Genomic DNA, 20656 nt, shown 5'->3' with positions numbered 1-20656 from the left:
TTGTGCTTGGCTTCTTCCCCTGATCCTGTCTTAAACTTGAAGGCTCTTGGAGGATTCAGCAGGGGTCCAGGGCATTGTAATGCCTGACAGTGTGCCTGCACACTCAAGCAAAAGTGCCAGCTTTTAAATTATGGTTGTCTTTTAGTATCTGTGGAGAACTGGTTCCATGACCCCCTTGTATATGAGAATCCAGGGATGCTCAAGTCCCTTATATCAAACGGTGGTATATTTGCATATAACCTGTGCAATCCTACCTATACCTCAGACCATCTCTAGATGACCTTTAGTACCTAACGCAGTCTAATTGCTGTGCAAGTAGCCATTCTTCTGTATTGTTTAGTGAATAAGGACAAGAAATAAAGTATATAGTCAATTCATGGTTAATTGAATCTGTGGATGAGGAGCAGACATGGAGGGTCAATTGCAAGGCTTCTTTGTCTCCGTTTCTCAAATCTCCTGGGGCTGGGCTGTTCTTCAGTCTGTTTAGTAAATACACACTCTTGTATATAAAATGTGGTTTCTCTGGGGCTGGTTGGGGGTGCTTGAACTTGGCTTATCATTTTAAACCTCAATATGAATTGCAAGGATGACCAGGGCAGGACACCCACAGACCCTGAATGTCCAGGATGACCTCATTGTGGTGGTTAATTGGAATGCTTATGAATTCCTTTCTGGTTTCAGGAGCAGATTTGTGGAGAAGAACTGGAAAATATGAAGAACGATCAAGATTGTGCAGAGAATGAAAAGGAAGTTGGACTACCCACGAGGCCTTGCTGGGCTGAGCTGGAAGGGAAGGAAGTTAAGAGGACAGTGGCGGTCCCTGGGCTGGTGGGGAAGCTGTGGCAGAAACACATGCTGCCCAGCTCCTGACTCCTCCAGAGGCTTGGCTTGCTCCCCAGGATCCAGGCCCAAGAGCCATGTGGCTCTGCCTAGCCTCTTGTTCTTGAAATAGTGGCCACAGGGCCTGCCTACCTCAGGCTTCCAGTGTGTGCCCAGTACTGGAGACAGAGAAAGGGCTTCATTAAGCATGGAGCACTCTACAGAGTTGTGGAAAATTTTTCCCAATTGTTGGCAGTTCCAAAAGATTTCAGAAGATTACTGGTTAAACTAACATGATTTCTATACCTCAGGGTAAATTTGCAAGGCTGCACTGGAACCATGTGAAGATCTCCCTCCCTTGGTGGAAGTGAGCTCAGGGAAGGGCCATGCTGTCCCCCCTCTGTACTATAGAAATTCTCTTCAGGTGCAGCTCTGTTGGGACCATGAGATCATGGACACCAGAGGTTTCCAAGGGGACAGGTTCCTTTCCTGGGAGCCTTTGGTGACTTCAGAGCTCCCTGAGAGCAGGACCTGGCCAGCATTGTACCTACCAAAGGCCTCATGCCTATCTCAGCCCATATATAGGAGGACTTTTAGTGGGTTATAAGTGGGTGTCCGCTATCACCTAACTTAGATGGGAAGCCACTGGGCACTATTTGGGCTGATGGCCTTTCTGACATCTGGGTGGCTCCCAGTGTGATAGTAAAAGTCACTAAAAGTAATGGGCTGATCCATATGTGACCTTAACCTCCCCCTTCTCAAATAGCTCCAGAGCCTGCTTGATGGCCTGTGCCTGGCCATGCAGGGACACAGAGCCCAGCCACCATCTGCCCCAGGCTGGTAAAGCCAGCTGAATGTTTCCCACTGCTGCCTGCCTTTCAGGATCCAGGAGGCTTCTGGGCCCTAGAGCCTGCTCTCTGGGAGCTGCTGGTAGAGATTTCTCTGCCTTTGGGCCCTGCCATTGCTGATGTGCAATGAGGTTTCCTAGGGAAAGCTGGCAGACCTTCCTGGTGAAACTGGGGGTTTCCCCCTTTGGCTGGCAGGTGGGATCTGCATAAGTTGCAGGCCTCTGCAGCTGAGAAACAGGTTCCAACTCTTAATGGTGGCTGTCCCCTCCAGTGTCGCAGCAGACCACAGCCGCTCGCCACTGCCTTCTTCTTTCTGGGTTCTTGACTCCTGATTCTGAAGAGTGAAATCCACAGATGAGGATGAGGGAATATAAGAGTAGGATTTATTCAGGTGTGAATAGAGATAGAACGTCTGCAGGACAAGTGGGGACCCAAGAGAGGTTGCTGCTAATCTAGGGGTTTATAGAGCACTTGGTTCAAGGCAATTGGTCCAAATTTGTGCTCATCAGGGTTTGGAAAAGCACTGATGCTATTGGCCAATCCATGAGTCTGAACTCCATTAAGATCTGCCCTGATTCCATTTTCTCACCTATTGCGTATAATCTCAACATCCTAGGAAGTGGATCGTGGATGCTCAGGTGGTTCAGAGCTGGCACTGTGTGGAGCGACTGTCCACCCAGTTAGGCAGACCCACTGTGAGATCCACAGGCTGGTGCACCCTGGCTTGCTGCACCTCAGGCCTGAGTTGGAAGAAGGGCTCTGGGCGACTCTGGCCAGTGCTCGCAGCCCACGCCCCTGCCCCACAGGCCAGAGCTCGGCAGCTCCACTGCTGCTCTCTGTGGGGACTAGTGGGCTTGCTGTGTGGCTCAGCAGCCAGGGAGCCACATCACTGAGGCAGACAGCCCACATTCAGCCCACTTCTAGGTGAAGGCAGATCCGATCACATCATTGAGGGTCCCCCCCCCAACCCCTTGGTGGCTTATTGTGGCCTTTGAGAACCCAGGGGCCTGTCGTCATGGGCCCAGCTTGTTGTACTCCTTGCCCTTTGTGTCCTGGTTGCCTAGGATGGTGGATCTCAGCTCTCCTTCTTTGGGGTCTGCTCACGTGCCACTCACTGCCTTGGACATGCGTGTTCTCTCTCTCTCCACACACACACACACACACACACGAGGTCAGTCAAGTTGATTCCTACCCATACATCTGGTTTCAGTTCAGGTGTTCCTCCTGACCTCCTTCTCCTTTCCTTCTCAAGTGATAGAACCATGAACTGGTGCTTCTGCAACTTTTTTTTTTTTTTCATCACATCCCACTGTTGCTCCAAGAGCCTCCATCAGGGTCAACCCTAGCCTTTCTGGTTGCCACTGTGTCCCTAGTGCCCATAGAGCACAGCTGGCACAGTTCCTGGGCAGAGCCCTGTACAATGGGCTTCTATCTTCTTAGTGATGTAATCAAAGCCTTTCCTGGAGCCTCAAACCTTGGGGTGGTGAGGAGACCAGCAGTAGTCCCCAGTTCTAGAAGTGCACCTGTGGTTCTGAGTGGTCAAAGGACACATGTGGTGGGTCCTCTGTTACTTATATTTTCATCCAAGAATCCAGCGGTCCATTCATCTGTCTGTCTATATGTCCATCTATCTATCTAGCTACCCTCATTCCCTCCCTTTCTCTACTCATCTCCCCAACCATATATCACCTAATCTTTATATCTCCCCATTGATTCATCTCTCCATCCATCTATCCATTCATTTAGCTTCCACCCATCCAGTCTCCACCCCCATTCCCTCTTTCCTTCTAATTATTTCTCCATTTATCTACTCATTCATCCATCCATCTCTCTTTCTGTCCATCTTTCCATCCATCCATCCATCCATCCATCCATCCATCCATCCATCCTGTCATACAACGAATGTGTGCTTTCTCAGGGATAAGTTCTGTGCTGGACCCTGGGAATATAAGTGAAGCACAATTACTGACCTGGGAAACTGTTCTCTCCAGAGGGGTTTCTTCTGGAGTGTCCACTGGAGTTTTATCTCTCTTACACCAATTACATAGAGGGAAGGGTCCAATTGAATAGAAGTAGAGTTTAGAATTCTAGATGGAGAAGTCATGAGGCCCCACACCCTCATTCTTTGCATCTGGGTTCTCTGCAAAGAGGGCTAGACCACAGAAATGGACTGGCATCTGCAGCTGAATGGTGCTCTGTGTGTGATTCTGGAATGTTCCCTTTAAAATGATGGGGGTGCTGTGAACATTGTGCTGTTCGCAATGAATGGCTAGTGTTTTCTCTTTACGTGAAAATGTTTGGATAAAATTATCTCAGGGATTTGATGAAGTAATTGTTCAATAAAAAAATCATCTCAGGGAAGAAAACCTGATGTGTTGATGACTTCATATAAGGACATGTAAATTGATCACAGAGTTAAGAAATTCTCCTGCTCCCCAGGTGGCAGAGTCGATATCAGTGCTGAGCCTCAGTGCAAGTCCCTTCTGCTCAGAATGTCTATATGCTTATGTTTGTGTGTGGTATGTTGGTTTATGAAATCAATTTTGTTTACTATTCAGTTTCTCTGTGGTCTTGCCTATTATTTTTTAACAGCTCTGTTGGGACATAATTTACAAACATAAAAGTCACTCATTTAAAGTACACAATTCAGTGATTTTTAATATATTTACAGACTTCTACCACCACCACAATCCCCCCCCCCGCCAAAGAAACTATCCATTAATAGTCTCCCCTCTTTCACTCACCCCTCAGCCCAGGCAGCTGTGATCTGTATTTTCTCCCTAAAGATTGGCCTATTCTAGACACATCACGGGAGTGGAATCTCCACATGTCACTGTGTGGTCCTTTGCTTTCTTCGCTTAGCATTACCTTCCTAAGCTTCATTCACATCTTAGTGTGTATCTATGCATCATTGCTTTTTGCCAATCAATAATATTCCGTTATATGGATATGTTGTAGGGTGTTTTGTTATCTATTCACCAGTGGATGGAATTTTAGATTGAGTATTGCTTTGGCTAGAATGACAAATTGAGAAAATCATTAGTAACGTTGCATGAACATTATGCACTTTTTGTGAATATATATTTTTATTTCTCTTGGGTATCACATAGGAGTGAATTTATGGGTTGTATGAAAACTTGAAGTTTGGCATTTTGAGGAACTGCTAAATAGTTTACAAACTGTCACCTTTTTTACTTTCCCACCAGCCATTTATGAAGGATCCAGTTTCTCCCCATCCTAGCCAACATTGTTTCTGTCTTTTTGACATAGCCATCTTTCTTGTGGGTGTAAAGTGGCCTCTCATTGGGGTTTTGGTCCACGTATCCCTGATCACTAATGATGTTCAGCAGCTTTTCATGTTTGTTGACCTTTTTACGTCTTTGGAGAAATGTCTATTCATGTCCTTGTCCCTTACCTTTTACTTGTTGAGTTGTAATTGTTCTTTATATATTCTGGATATGAGTCCCATATCAGAGTGATTTTACTTCTGTCTCTTCCGTGGGTTGTGTTTTTTCCCCTTCTTGTTGCCCCTTGAAGCACAAACAGTTTATGATTTTGACAAAGTCCAATCTGTTTTTGCTGTGGCTGCCTGAACTTTTAGCAGTAGTCATTTCAGTAGTAACGGCTATTTTCTAAATGCATGCCCTTTTTCACCCAAAGAGAGTTTTTAAGGAAAAAGTTTTTTGACACCAAAATGAATATTATAAATTCCACCAAGAAGTCATAGAAGGCAGCTGTCTCTGGGTCCCATGTCCTTTGCAGGCAGTGGCTGGAGGCCCATGCCCCATGAAAGGCACTGTCCTGAGGGCTGTTCCACCCTGTACTCATGAACTGACTCACGTGGGTGGACTACCTGAGACTCCATGGTCAGGTGGAAGCTTGCATTTAGAGTTCAGGGTCTGGTACTGGTGATGGACATTCACTGTGATGCACTGGGCCCTAGAACAAGTTCTCTTTCAGGGAGTGGGGTTTTAGGCAGTTTCAGCATTGGGTATAGTGATCCCTCAGAATCTGGGGGGATTGGTTCTAGGCCCCCCACAGACACCAACCCCTTGGATGCTCAAGTCCTTTATATAAAATAATGTTGCCTTTGCATAGAACCGATGTAGCCCTCCTGTATACCTTAAATCCTCTCTGGATGATGGACAATAACTAATACAATGTAAATGCTATGGAAGTAGTTGTTATACTGCATTTCCTAGGAATAAGAACAAGAAGAGAAGTCTGTCCGTGGTCAGTGCCGACACAGCCATTCTAGGTCTCAGTACACTCTGAGGTCAGTTGTATTCCCTGATTTAGAACCCCTGGATAGGGAGGGCTGGCTGAGTTTTGTTCCAAGGTCTTTGAGGATAAGACCTTGATGGTGAGAGGAGGGAATGAGTCCAACTGCTTGGCTACTTTCAGAAGCCTCAGAGGGTCTGCCTGTTAAAATTCTTAAAACCCCTGTTTTCTGTGGGAAACAATCTAAAATGTTTGAATTTGACTTAGTTATCTTTGTAGAGAGAGACTGGACAGCAGCTGCGAGTGTTAGTTTTGGTGCTGGGGTTGAACCCAGGGCCACAAGTGTGCAAGGCACACACTCTACCGTGGAGGCACAGCCCTGCCCTGTCCCTGGAAGCTTTAAAGTTAGGTCTGGGTTTCCAGCGTGAGAAGCCATGAGATAAATTTTTGGCCATCTTCCTCCCCTCTCCCTGACTCCTTCATTTCATACATGCACAAAATATCACTGTGGAGAAGCTAGAGAGGGAAGATCCAGATGCTCTATTGAGCCCAAACCACCATGGCATAGTCAAGGGAGCTCTGCCAGCCCAGGGCCAATCCAAGCTGGGTTTTCTGTCTCTGTGAAAAGCCTGTGCTATTTTCATTTTCAAATAAGACATATTAAGAAAGGGCAATTTCTCCTCCTGTCAGAGAAATCCTATAAATGTTTTGATGCCAGTTATCTGTTTAGTGCCTTTGGACCCTCCATCCCACCAAACAAGTCACTTTCAGGTTTTCTAGGAGTCACACCCTTCTAATGAGGATTCTTGCCAATGTGCAGAAAGATGGATTGCAGAACTTGGGGGAAGATATCAAAGAGGCCAATGAACACATGGAAACAAGGACCCACTATCGTTAGTGATTGCAGAAATGCAAATCAAAACCCCACTATAAGATATCCCTGCACACCCCTGGGGACAGCCTCTCTGGCTGGCTCCTACTTGGGGTCTTATAAAGTGTACCAGAAATGTTCTGGGTGTGGGATGGGGGTAGGTAGGAATGAAGTTAGAAAAAGACATCCAATATTGCATGTAATGCTATATTTTGAGAAGGAGAATAATTCCTATTGTTTGTATATTGGAAAAGAAAATTCCATAAAATCTCAACTGATGGTTTAAAAAGTTGGCGAAATTTTGCTTCCTACTTTTTGGAAGTTTTTATTTCTCAGAATCCTTTGGGAGCTGGGTTGTGAGGCTGGTGAAGGGTTCCTGGGAATGAGCCTGGTGTCCTGCTGGCCCCCCGTTGCTTCAAGTGTGGATGATAGACCATGAGTTTTTGATGTCAGACTCCCAAACTCAGGGGTGCCTCTGTGCCCTTGTGATCTCTCATCAGAAATCTTTGGTCATATCCCAAGAAGAGACTACTCTGGCAACTTCCTGAAGATTTTTAACATATTTTGAGCAATAGGATACGTTTCATGGCATATGCACTGGTTTTTATCCTGTCCATTTTTTGTTGCTTTTTGGTATCAGGGATAGAACTCAGGGGCACTAGACCACTGAGCTACATCCCCAACCCTATATTGTATTTGATAGGTTTCACTGAGTGGCTTAGCACTTTGCTTTTGCTGGGGCTGGCTTTGAACTCACGATCCTCCTGCTTCAGCCTCCCAAGCTCTGGGATTACAGGCATGAGCCATTGTACCTGTCCAAGGCCTAGTACTTTTTGACATGCAGTATTGGGCCAGTCACTGCACAGCTCTGAGTCCTGTAGGCTTTTCCTGTGCCTGAGAATAAAATCCTGCCCCAGAGGCAAATCCCAGCCTATAGGGGCAGATGGCTCAGGACAACACTCTTTTAATCTATGCAAGTGTCACGTTCATTATTTTTGTACAGTCAGTCCTCCCTAATCTTCCAGTTCTGTATCAGTGTGTATCTTGGATTTAACCAGCCATGCAATGAAAATATTTTTTAAAAAGTTCCTTTATAACTGAACATGCATAGCTTTCCCCCACTTGTTAGTATTTCTTTACAATAATACCCATAGCATTTACGTTGTATTAGGTATCACAAGTAATTAGTAACAATTTTAGGCACATGAGAGGATGTGTACAGGTTCTATGTTATCTGGGGCGGGGGGTCCTGGAGCCAGCCCCCATTGAGTATTTAGGGATGACTGTGTGTAGTTTAAATTTGACACAGCCAATACTCAGGAATACAAAATTAGTACAACTTGACTAACTTGTACAAAGCTTAGTCTATATATTAATTCCTGTTGTGACCAATGGCAGAAAATGTAATCCAGTTGATTCCACATATCTTCCAGTCTCTTTTCCCTTGTACCTTTTTCTTCCTGGGGTCAATTGTAAGGTGACATGGGGACATCTGCTTTTGGCCCACACTGGCGTCAGCTGACAGGTATGACTGTTCTTTCTTGGTTTGTGGACCCAGGCACCTGACCAGTTAGCAGCAAGAGCTGAGCTGGTGGCTGTCCCCACTTGAATTGCTGTGTGGCCCCTGCTGGCACCAGTGGATGCTCCTTTGGTCCCAATCAGGAAGTGACACTGTGGTTTGTGGTGCCCCTTCCTCTCCCACTCAACCCATGTCCTCTGTGCTCCTGGCTACATGGAAATCATTTGTTTACACCTTTTCTTGGGAATGTCATAGCTTTGCACTTGGGCTCACCCTGACACCCCTCATATAGTCCTCTTCTGAACCCTGGAGCTCAGGCCATTCTTTGGTGTCTTTCTTTTTCTGAGAACTCCAGAATGGAAATGGGGCACATCTCCTATCTAATTTGGAGCCTCCAAATTTGGGAAATTCTCATTCCCTTCCCTCCATTGCCAAATGAAATTGGCTCTTTAAGACTTCAAAACCAATAGCTAGACATTCTTTCTGCTTCTTTGGCAGATACCATGTACCCCCACACTTAGTGCAGAGCCAAACTCTACACAGCCCCCAGTGGTGGCCAGACCCCAGAGCCCATCCTGAGTTGAGTCATGGTCCCCATGCTGTCTTCACATCAGTCCCTCAGGGAAGCCTCCTGTGCAGCACTCTGGGGGGACAGTGGAGTAGGTCACCATCTCTCCCTCCCTGGCCTGATGCACAGACTCACTGTTAGGGATGTTGTCCTTTAGAGATGGGGGTGGTAGTAATGAGGATTTGCTTTCCAGGCTGGGACAGCCATTCCCTTCCAGATACCTGAAGTTCTTCACTGGTGAAAGGAACAGGGGATGCTATGTTCAGGGGATGAAATTTAATCCTCTTCATGAGGTATTAAGAGAGCAGAAACAATCTCACCAAAGGATTTAGAGGTGAGTTGAGAAACTCCACCCTAACTAACAGTCTCCTGAAGCTCTCAAATTCTAGGTGCCTGCCTTTCATTTTCTGTCCGCCTTAGTTGTTAGTGGTTCCAGAGGAAGTGGGTAGAACTGGGAGCTATTTACTGAGCACCTGCCCAGTGCTGGGCTGGGATCCTGCACTTAGAGGGTTCCAGGAACTTTGAGCGCAGGGCTCAGGGAAGGCTACTCCAGGGGACACAGCCCCATATTACCTTGGATCTTCCGACCGTTCTGATTGGTAAGAAAATCTTTCTTCTTCAGAGGAGAAATCGCTACTCGCCACACTGGAGGCTCACAGCACTTTTTGGGGACGTGCTCTGGAGAAGCCTTGGCGGGGGGCGGGGGGGGGCAAGATCAGAACGTGATTTTCGTCTGAGTTTAATCTATATCTTGAGCCACTATTCTGGCTGACCAGAAAAAAACCAAACAAAACCAAACAAAATACAAAAATCGGGAGATCACATAGAACGGACTTGGAGAGCGTGCAAATTGGTATAAAACCCCGTTTCCCGAGAGAAATACCTGCAGTGGCCACAAGATGGCAGCATTGCCCAAACCAAGCCCTGACCCGGCGTGCGGTTAGATTCTTCGCGGGCTGCCAAGGTCCCAGGCAGCGGGCACCTGCTTGTCTTCCAGCAAAAATTGCAAAAGCGATGGGTGTTTTTAATTGCAGCAGGACACCCTGCGCTTTACAAGAAAAAGACACAGAGCATCACAGACTGCTCACCCTTGCCTCCTTGTTTTAATGCAAACAAAGATGATCTGCTTTAAAACGGAGCTATGTCCGCAGCGACAAGACAGGTAATACAGCGGAGACTTACTGTAAGAGACCCTAGTTATTAAGCCAAGCTGGGACTGGTAACAAAGGTCCCAAGATCTTCCCAGCCACAGCATGCCATTTGTCTACGTCTATCTATATTCGTCAGCTGTTTCGGTGCTGTGACTGAAAGACTCAACCAAAACAACTGTAGAGGAGAAAAAGTTTATTTGAGAGATCACGGTTTCAGATGTCTTTGTCCATAGAAGGCCGGCTCCATTCCTTGGAGCTGGAGGTGAAGCAGAACATCATGGTGAGGAGTGTGGCAGAAGGAAGGGGCTCAGTAAGCAGAGAAAGACTCCACTTACCAGATACAAAATATGTATCTCATAGCCACGCCCCCAATGAACCACTTCCTCCAGCCATATCCCACCTGCCTCCAGTTACCATTTAGTTAATCCCATCAGGGATTAATTCCTGATCAGGTTAAGGCTATAACCCAATCGTTTCTCCTCCAAATCTTGCATTGTCTCACTCATGAGCTTCTGGGGGATACCTCACATCTAAACTATAGCAGTGTCACAACTTCAGACAAGTGAGCTCTTGGTGTTATTGAGGTTCAATGCAGTCCTTCAGTGCACATTGGGCCAGGTGCTGTTGAGGACTAGCACAGACTCTTGGGCATGTCAGACATGGTCCCTATTGTAGGATTTTCTGGCCAGTGTGAATAGCAGCCCCAAGAAGAAGCAATGGCAGTAATGGGGACTAGGGTCCTAAGTTCATCCTAGTGTTAAACCATCAGCTTGTCAACATAAGACCTTACACGGTGCTGATAAGGAACTGCTTTGGAGATGGTGCTGAGGGAGGCAAGCAGCAGGGGGAGAGAGTGAGCGCACTGTGGCAGTGGCTGGTGGCACAGCCTAGTGACCTTGAGCTGTTATGATGCTAAAGGAACAAACAGAAGCAAAGGGTCCACTTGTGGATATTCACCCTGGATTGTACACTTCCTGATGTCAGAGTCAGGGCTCACAGTCTCAGCAACATTGGTGGATACCACAGGCCCATTATGAATGTCAATTGCAAGCCTAAGTAGATAGAAAGGACTCCCCTCAGGATACCTTGGAGTCTGCCAAATCCAGTGGTATTCTTATTGGTGTGGCACCCCCCAAGGAGATGCCCTGAGCCAGGTGGGCTAGGGATACATATATGGCTTCCTAGCCTGAGTTCTCCCTCTCTCCTGACAGCTGGGTGTGCCTGGAAGCTGTGAGGCTTTGAGTGGGGATAGAGACCCTTGCCTGAAATCCAGTCATATCTTGCTATATTTCTATACACTGCCTGAGAAATACAGTAGCATCACTTTATTGTATATACCTTTTGACCTTTTGCTTAAAAATATGGCATCAAATAGCACAGTAGTAATCATACCTGAATTATTTAAACCATGGGTGTTTTAAAACCATCATTCATAATTCTGCATAAGACCTCACAGAATAGCTGTACCATGCTTGACCTGACCACATTCCTTCACTTGAATATTTAAGCTCTTCCTTGTTTTCAGCTGCTGTAAAAACACTCTGCAAAATGTAGAGGTCTTACCCCCCCCAAATAAGACCAAAAAATGAGGGTAGAGGAAATATTTTTGGTAAGGGGAGGATTTTGTTTCTTTTCCAATCCCTTTCTCACAAGATCCATTTCTCCTCTAATTCTGTCTCCTTGGCACAGCTCTGCCTTTGAATTATTTGGACCTGCGGCCCCCTTAGTATCCTGCCTCTCGCCCAACTACGCTGTGTAGGGTGAGCTGAATCCAGGCAGGTAGGAAACAGCGCCCCCTCCTGGCCATCTCCCACCAGCACTTGGAGAGGAGCCATGGAGCTGAAGGCTGCTGGACTAAGAGAAGCAGTTGTGAGAGAAAAGGGCTCAGGTGACAGCCTGCCTCAGGGAAGATGTGCTCATTTTGTATTGCTTTCTGTGAAGGTTGAAGTGTAGCTTATATGCAGCATCTGGTTTTAGTAGTCGAATGAAGCCTTCCATATCCACAGGATGGAAAGTCTTGGAACCTTTGGGACCAGAGTGGGTGGAGAGGGCTGTTCAGGGCTGACCCAGGTAACCCAGGCCTCTGATTTCTGTTTCTCCAGGATCATCAGAGTCTGGTCTAGCAGGTCAAGGTCAAGCGGGTCATCTTCCAGATGAGAAAATGTCATTGTGACTTCATAGCCATTCCACAGAGATTATTCTAGAGTAAGATGGTTTGCACTTTCTCTCCTTGGAGCTAGGAGCCTTAATTAACTCAATGTAATTTCGGGTGGGAATATTCTAGGTTGAATAAAAGAGAAAATTGTACCAGGAGTCAGGGGACCTTGATCCAATCCATCTGTGTCCCAGGTGGTGGTGTAAGATGGGGAGACATGGGCCTCAGGGCTGGCTTCCTTCTCTCTACAGTGAGGGGCTTCCTCTGCATGTTCTTGAAGGCTCATCCTGCTTTTGGAGTTGGTGACTACTCTATCTTCCCATGGAGATTGTTCACTGGTAGACATCTGAGCTACAGTGGACAGATGGTCAGTGGATAAAGTTGAAGGTATGGCTAGCTTCCCTGGGGCCTTCTGCAAGCTTGGCCTCTTCTGCCCAGAACCCTGAACCAGGAATAATTACAGAAGAGGAAAATTAGGAGTTATGAGATGACTAAATGACCAGGCAAGAAGATGCTAGAAGCCTCTGTGGTTCCTGAAAGAGATCACACCTCAGGAGAGGTAGGAGACTAAGGATGTGGTGGCCACAACCAGCAGCCTTATGATAGTGGGTATGGGCCTGGATACATTTTGGGCAGAACATCTTGGCCACTTACTCTAGAGGGGCTGGGACCTCCCTTACCTTGTTATCAGAGCTCAAGGGAGATTTGTGGGTATGCCTGAGAAAATACATGTGGCAGAATAGCTCAGGGGTTGCTTGTATTCCTGTGTGACCCTGTAGCTTTGACTCCTCAGTGTCTGAAGACTTTACTTCAGGGCGGTGTGGTTTTGAGTGGCTCATAGATGAGCAGTATTTGATTTTGTGATTTTGAAGTTGATTTTTATTCAAGGTAAGTGGTACTTGTTTTGATTGACAATTGCCACTTAAAGTTGATGTCTTAAATATATTTTGTAAGTAAAAAAGGCAAGCTGACTTAAGAAAAATAAGTAAACAGTAAAATAATACAAGTGGCAAAATTGCAGAGATGATATGGAAATGAATATGTGTGAAACACCTGAAGACCTAAGCTAGCAGGAAGTCCCCAATCTCAGAGCAATGAACAGACCCGTGCAGGGCCTCAGTGAGCCTTTGTTAGGGAACTTTCCTCCTTCCTGTCCCAGCCTGGCCATAGTTCTATGGCAATCTTATTATTTCTTGTATCTGAGGGAGACCAGCAGATGAGCTGGGTCAAGAGAGTGGTAAAACCCACATTTGGAGACTGGATTACTTTTCTTGTTCTAGCTCTACCATTTTTAAGGCCAGTGACCTTGAGCAAGAAGAATAACTCCCTCTGAGCCTTGGTCTCCTCATCTGTGAAGTAGGGATAATGATGTCATGGTCCCTGAATTGTTGGGTGGTCCATGAACTGACATAGGTGAAGGCTTCTCTGTTGTAAGGTGTGGGCAACAGTTCCACGGCAGATTGGAGGTTAAGTCTGCCCAGAGGCTTTTGTCTGTCTCTAGCATCTGTTTTCTCCCCCAGAAATAGCTTCTGATTTTTGCCTGGCTTCTCCTCTGCATCTCCCCCCTGTGGTGTCAGTGGGACAGGTGACCCAGGCCTATGGAGTCAGAGCACCGAGTCCTCCTAAACAAGGAGGGCCTCAGCCTGCTCAGTTGGCTTGAGCTGATTCAGACGAAATGCATTTCAGAGGCCTAAAAGCAGACTGGTAGGAACTGAGGGTGGAAAGATTCCTGCCATCTTGTGGCTGCTGGGGAGGGCCATAAAATGGAATGGGAACTGAAGGATGGATCCCTGAATCCAGTTGTGGCTGAAACCAGAACTACCCCTGGGGTTTTTATTTGGAACAAACAATCTCCCCTTTACTTGTGTTAGTTTGAGCTGTTTTTCTATCACTTGAAATCAAGAGTACAGACTGACCTATCATTTTTTTCTCACCTCCCTTTATTTTTTTAAGAAAATGGGGGGACAAGAGAACCTAACAAGGAACAATAGAAGATCAAATCTGTAGAGGAAGATCTTGAGAGTGATCTAATTTGGCCAATTTGTTGAAGCATGCCTTTTGGGGTCTTAGAGACTTCATGGCCTTTCCTTCATGGGCCCCCTTCTACTTCAAGAAAGTTACATTTTGCTATTGGGCTGGAATAAAGTGAATATAATTGAGGACAGATTGTATTTATTCATATTTTCTTAAGATTTTAAAGTAAAACATTTCCATGTCTATTGTGTCTAATGGATAAAGCGACTCTAAGGGTGTTTGCTTTCTCCCTCTCCCCTTGTGGGGTGTGTATGTGTGTGTGTGTGGGCGCACACATATATATGCACATATGAAGTTTTTATCATAGGCAAACATTTGTAACCAACAGTTAGTTCTGAGTTACAGGCAAATCATTTCCCCCCTTGATCTTACAAAGCATATTAGGAACCACATCAACTGCGGCCCATTTCTTGAGCATGAATAGAATAGGTATGTTGAAGATTCCAGTGATGGTGGTGGTGTGTCTTAGAGCAATGATCAATTCCAATTGGCCAAATGCATTTGGGGTTGGATTAGGCTGAATATGATGAGAGGGGAGCTCAGAACAGTTCTCACTTCTGATTGGCCGAATGCATAAAGGTCTTATTGGCATAAGTGTCAGCCAGAGCCCTATTGGCTGGAGGCTGCAGGCTGAGGAAAGAAGCCTCTTATGAAATTGTGCTGGTTGAACTGCTCAGAGGCTTCCTATTTGGATTGGTCAATCTCTAGCATGAAATGCCTCCAATGCAATTTTTTTTCCTGTAAAGTGAAAATCTACATCTATGTTGTTCAGATGACCTAAAGCCTGCCTTCTAGGAATGTGGGCAATAAGCATCTTGGCCTCATCGACCATTTGGACACTGCAGTTGGGACCAAAGGCTTTTGCTGGCCAGGAGCTGGATCCAACTTTATCTCCTGGTGGACATTACCTGCTAAAGAGTGGAGGTGGGAAAGTCTGTCCTGTTGTTTAAGTCTATCTTACACTTTCTCATTGACTTTTCCTAAAAGATCTGCAGATGGAAGTCCTGGAACTCTGCCTGTGTAGCTCAAGCAGGTTTAGGGCAGATCATGAGAACTTTTCAAAACGTTTAGGAAGAAACAGCCCAGCCTACATCACAATTAGGGTTGAGCATGGGTTTTAGACCAATATCAGTTTCACCAGAGAACTTGATAGAAATGCAGATTCTTAGATACTATCTCAGAACTACAGTATCAGAGACTGGAGGGTGTTCCGGGAATCATTATTTTCACAGTCCCTCCAGGTGCACGCTTGGGGCTGAGTACCTGTTTGGTTTTCTCTCACAGGAACACAATCTTTCCCCCTCTTTGCAAAAAGCTTTTTAGTGACGGCCTCACTGACCCGCACCCAGGCAGGCAGGCTCCAGCCCAAGTAGGTGACGCTGAGCGGCAGCGATCTCGATTCTCAGGCGCCTACAATTGCAGGGAATCCCCTTGCAATGTCTCCTTCGGGACCCTCAACAACACCCAAACCTAACAGATCAAGATCTTGTAAACGTTTTGACATTTACTTCTCTTACGGAGGTTACAGCGATAGTCAATTTGCTGTTTAAGACACTCCGAAGGCCGTGTCACTGCGCTCCGACAAGGATTGGAATGATACCACGTTTTCCTTAGGTTGGAAGATCCTGGGCAGCGGCGCCGGTATCTCCGTAGTCGCCCCACACAACCACTAGATGGCGCTGTTGCACTTTCCTGCCGGCTCCGAGGGACGCTCCAGCGCCAGCCTTCCTGCTTCCCTGGGTCGCACCAGAGTCCCCGAAGTGTAATAACAACGTGCCACTGTACGCTGAGGCCTATTTCACTAAGATGTCCAGGAAATGATATGCAGCCAGGGGCTTTGACTACAGGGAGCACTGACTGTGGGATTGTAGCAGGAAAGCCCTTTAGGATTTTACAAGTCCCTTTCCCCTGCACGACAGGCTGATCCGCCCCCCTCCCCGCCCCACCGCTCCACTACCGTCCCCCAGTCCCTGGGGTTGTCAGAGTTCCGGTCACAGCCCCTAATACCAGTCGGGTGGAGGAGAGCTCATAAAAGTGGCGACAGGCTATTTTCTTCTCACGGGAAGTCTCTAATCTGATTGCATCCCTCGTTCTTTTTTGTGTTTCTGCGCAATTCAACCATGGCAAGGACTAAAAGGAAAACCACCTTCGATTGACAAGGAACCTGCAGAAGGCCTCCAGAGTCAAAGAATAGTTTGCTTGGTTTGAGAAAACTAGAACTGGGGGTGTGAATGAGAGGGGCCTGTGGGTGCTATGGGGACAGCAGGAGGGACGACATGGTCAGGCTGAAACTGGGTTTAAGGCTAATTTAGGGTGAAAGCCCAGAGCAGCCTCAGCACCCAGGAATATTTAGTACACATTTGCTGCAGGAGGCACATATCTGGGTGGCAAAAGGGCCACCAACATCCAGCAACATCTTCACATCCCAAGTAGTCATCTCTTTGGAGAATGTGACAATAATAGTAATAATCACAGGGCAGCCATGAGAACAACCTCATGTAATCCTCCCCACGCCAGTAGGAGGAAGGACAGATGTGTCACAGTTCACAGGTGGGAAAGTAGTGGCACAGGGAGGTTGTGACAGGGAAATGCCCATGAAGGGCAGAGACAGAATTCCAAACCAGGCCTTCTGACTCTAGGGCCTCTTCCCCTTGAAGCTAGTGGCCCCAGGGATCTGTGGTAGAGTCCCAGGAGACCCCACCAATTGGAGGTCACGGCTAGGCATGGCTGAAGGTTGCAGCACGGGCTATGGGATTGTAGCAGGAAAGTTACAGAAGGCTGCTTCTTGACTGGCTATCTATTTCTCAAGAGCAATCCCACCACAGCCCAAGGATGGGCAAGGGCAGTGGGAAACCCCTGGATCAGGGAGAGGCCAGCCAGAGCCAGATATATGGATAGGAACCAGAGGGGGAAATGAACATGGATGAGCCTGAGGAACAAGTGCAAGGAACAGCTGTGTGGACTGTGCTCTTGGTGGCTGGGATCCCTGCAGTGGTCTCAGCTGAGTGAGTGGCACCATTCATACAGTTGCTCAAGCCCTAACTCTAGAGTTGTCCTTGCCCCTCCCTTGCTTTCTACCCCCCCCAACCCCCAGCTAGTGCATCAATAAATTTTCAGGCCCATCAAATGAAACACCCAGTTCTCCATGCCTCCTTTAGCTCTGGCTTAAGTGGTCCTGAAACACTCTCTAATCTAGGTTATTAATTTTATTTCTTCAGCATGAATCTCCCACTTTTACTTTCTTCTTTTTGAAACTTCTCCCTTATTGTTTTTAAAAGTCTGGGATGGTCTATTTACTGATGGGATTTTTGGTTTGTCCTCTCCTTCCTCCTTTTCCATTTTACAAGCTCCCCCGAGGCCACCAGTTTTGATCTGCCCTGTGCCAGGCCTCTGGAACTTAGTGGGCACTTGAGAAATTCCCAATGGTCTTCTCTTGGTTCCAAGCTTGTCTCCATCCCTGCCTGACCATACCTTGCAGTCATCTGATGCTCCAATGGAAGAACACTCTCTGCCTCTGCCCACAGTAACTCAAAAGATCAGATTTAAATACAAACTTAAAATTTGGAATTAGCTTTAACTTTACAAGAGTTACTAAAATGCAGATAGTACAAGAAACTCTTTATTAAGAGTTGATCTCTTCTTTTAAACAAAAAATAAAAAACAAAAAACTAGGGATTGAATTTAAGGGCACTCAACCACTGAGCCACACCCCCATCACAATTTTGTATTTTATTTGGAGACAGGGTCTCACTGAGTTGCTAAATGCCTTACCATTGCTGAGGCTGGCTTTGAACTTACAATCCTCCTATCTCAACCTCCCAAGCCCCTGGGATTATGGGCATGCCACAGCAAGACTTGATCTCTGCATAATTTTTTTTCTGAACATTTCTAGATAAATTGCCCTTTCCCCCTAACCGTTCAGAGTGTCTTTCTTAAAAATGAAGATATCTCTTATGAAACCACAGTGCAGTGACCAACATCATCAGTTTACATTGATACAACACTTTTATCCACTGTTCATATTCCAATTTTGTCACTTGATTTAATAATGTCCTTTATAGTAAGCCTTCTCCCTTCTGTCCCTATAGTGCAGAATCCAGTCTAGGGGCATATACTGCTTTTCATGGTCCTGTCTCTTTGGACCCCCAATCTGGAAACTCTCTATAGCATTTCCTTGTCTTTGGCATTGGTTTTTCTACAACATACAGTACTTATGCTCCTCCCCGTTTTAAAAAAATAGAATGTTCTTTATTTTGTACTTCTCTGAGGTGTCTTTGTAATTGTGCTGGAACACAGCATAGACGATATTGTTTCTTCTCAGTGTCACATCTGGGGGCAAATTTAGTCAAGTGCCTTCTCACAGAGCCGGTAACTTCTGTCTCTCCTTGCCCCCAGGGGACCTATGCAAATGTAGAAACATCAGGAGGTGGTTCTTTCAAAGTGCGCTCTGAAAAGAACTTTTCTTCTTAGCTGCAGTTGAAAACCTTAACAAGTCTCTTGGCTTCTAGCAGGAAGGCTGGCTTTAGGCATGAGTGATGCTGGCGGTTCCCAGGCTTTCAAGCTCAGGGCCAGGGCTGCACTATAAAGTCCTCCCCAAGGAGCAGCTGGGAGTGGGAACAATTTACCTTCTGCCTCCTTGGTGGTTTTGCTGCATAGTTTTAAAAACACTTCAATGTGTGTCGTGCTACAGCAGGGCTTGGAGGGAACAGATGGAAGTCTCCTCACCTTCAGGCCACCTCTCTGCTCTTGGAGCACTGCTAAAATGCTAATGTCTCCGGAGAATCTGTTACTGGCCATTGACCATGGATGACCCAATAACTAGGTGGCACTGGAGAGGAACTGTGGAGAACTGGACCACAGGAGCACTAGGTCCCTGGGTTGAGAGCAATGGTGACAACTTTGTAGGTCTCCTTTTTTGCATGGTCACTGGGGGTCCCAGGAAAGAAAAAAGACCTGTCTTTTTTGATGCTTTGAAGGTAGTCAAGGAGGTGGAAAGAGAGCTAGTTATTTAAATTGGGTTCAAATCAGCTCTCCTCCTGTCTATGGTAGGTTTTTGTCTTCTCCGGAGCCTCTTCTGTGGTTCAAGTTTGCAGCCATGACAGAGGAGATGGTGTGTGCAATAGGAACAGTGTTTGTACACAGTTGGTGCTTCCAAAGTGCAGCTTCCTTCCTCACCTCCCACCACTTTGTGGCCTTTCCTGTTCCCTAGCGTTAAGATGGGGAGGGCATGACATCATGATCCAGGCCCAAGTGGGCATGGGCGACTCTGAATGTCAATTGCTCTGGCTCTTTTGAAAAGCTTTGGGGGCTTTGGCATTGTTGTAAGATACACTAGGTTTGTCTAAATCAGGCCAGGGAAGATTTGCAGGCACAGAAATTTGACTGTCACACACTGCTATGATTTTCAATAGACAGTTGTGCGGGGCCATGCGGGAGAAGCACCGGGGTTGGTCAGGAGGCAAAAGCGGTGGAGGGTGGGGGAGAATGTGGGGAAAAAGAACTTTATTGTGATTTTCGCAGGAAGAAAAGGTGAGGCGGGTAAGTTTGTGTAGAATTGGTCTGTTTGAATAATCTCTGTGGGCTCTAGGTGGTAAGGGCCATGTCAGGTTGTCTGGTACCCTTCCTTGGTGTGATTAGGGCGGGTAATAGTGGCCTGGGAGGCGGGGGCCCAATAGGAGGAGGACTGGAGGTGAGGTGTAGGGCCTGGACTGGTTAGTTTAGGTATGATGAACATGCTGGGGAGACAGGGTTGACTATCTCTAGGAGTCAGGTATCCCCAGGAGGGCATGCTTTTCAGGGTCATCAGAGCCCCCAAGTCAAAGCAACAGAATGACAACAAAAAGACACAGAGAGTACAAGTACTTCCCATCCCCAGAAGGAGGAAAGTGCAACCTGTGCATGCTCCCGGTCCCTCCAGGACAGGGCCCGTGTTTATGGTCTTCTAGAAGATGTGCTTCACTGGCACTAAGTGGACTTCTGTGTGACTGCAGAGTGGCTGGACTCTTTATTTGAATAGAGCATCTTCCAGTGTGACATGAAGTTTGGTTAGCAGAGCTGAGATGCCTGTCAGGAGCTACCCCTCCACTTGAACCTATCTGTCCACCAGAAAATGTCTGCCTGGGGTGGGCTCAGGATGCTCAGGACAAGGACAGACTTCTTAGAGAGAAGAGGGCAGTGTGCTGGTTTTGCATGACATTGTATCTCTCTGAATCTTGTGTTCTTTCTGATGGCAATTTGGAAGGGGAAGTGATCACTCTGGAACATATGGAATCTGAACACAAAAGATTTTTTTTTTTTGCACGGGGGAGTGAGACCATCCCAGGTCACCAGCTTCAGCAGGGGAAAGTGTTACCCAGTGGTCTTGTGTATTAGTTTGTATGTGCACACACACACACATTCATGTCAACATGCAAGATGGCTCATGGTATACACTTGGGATAGAGAAAGAAGAAAGACCACCTTTTCAATTG

General features: G+C 46.6%; 1 protein-coding gene across 1 annotated transcript in view; it reads left to right on the top strand.

Annotated features, from left to right (window-relative positions):
- The window catches only part of LOC107148356 (protein FAM169B), a 72581-nt gene extending 68548 nt beyond the window's left edge, over positions 1–4033 (top strand). The window contains 1 exon segment of the mRNA XM_048790331.1: positions 682–4033. Within this exon segment, the coding sequence (XP_048646288.1) occupies positions 682–715 (34 nt within the window). The 3' untranslated portion in view covers positions 716–4033.
- The last annotated feature ends 16623 nt before the right edge of the window (positions 4034–20656 follow it).

This window comes from Marmota marmota, unplaced genomic scaffold, assembly GCF_001458135.2.
Source record: "Marmota marmota marmota unplaced genomic scaffold, marMar, whole genome shotgun sequence".
NCBI classification, from domain to species: domain Eukaryota; kingdom Metazoa; phylum Chordata; class Mammalia; order Rodentia; family Sciuridae; genus Marmota; species Marmota marmota.
Note: the sequence above shows the minus strand (reverse complement) of the source record. Positions and strands in the feature narration are given on the sequence as shown.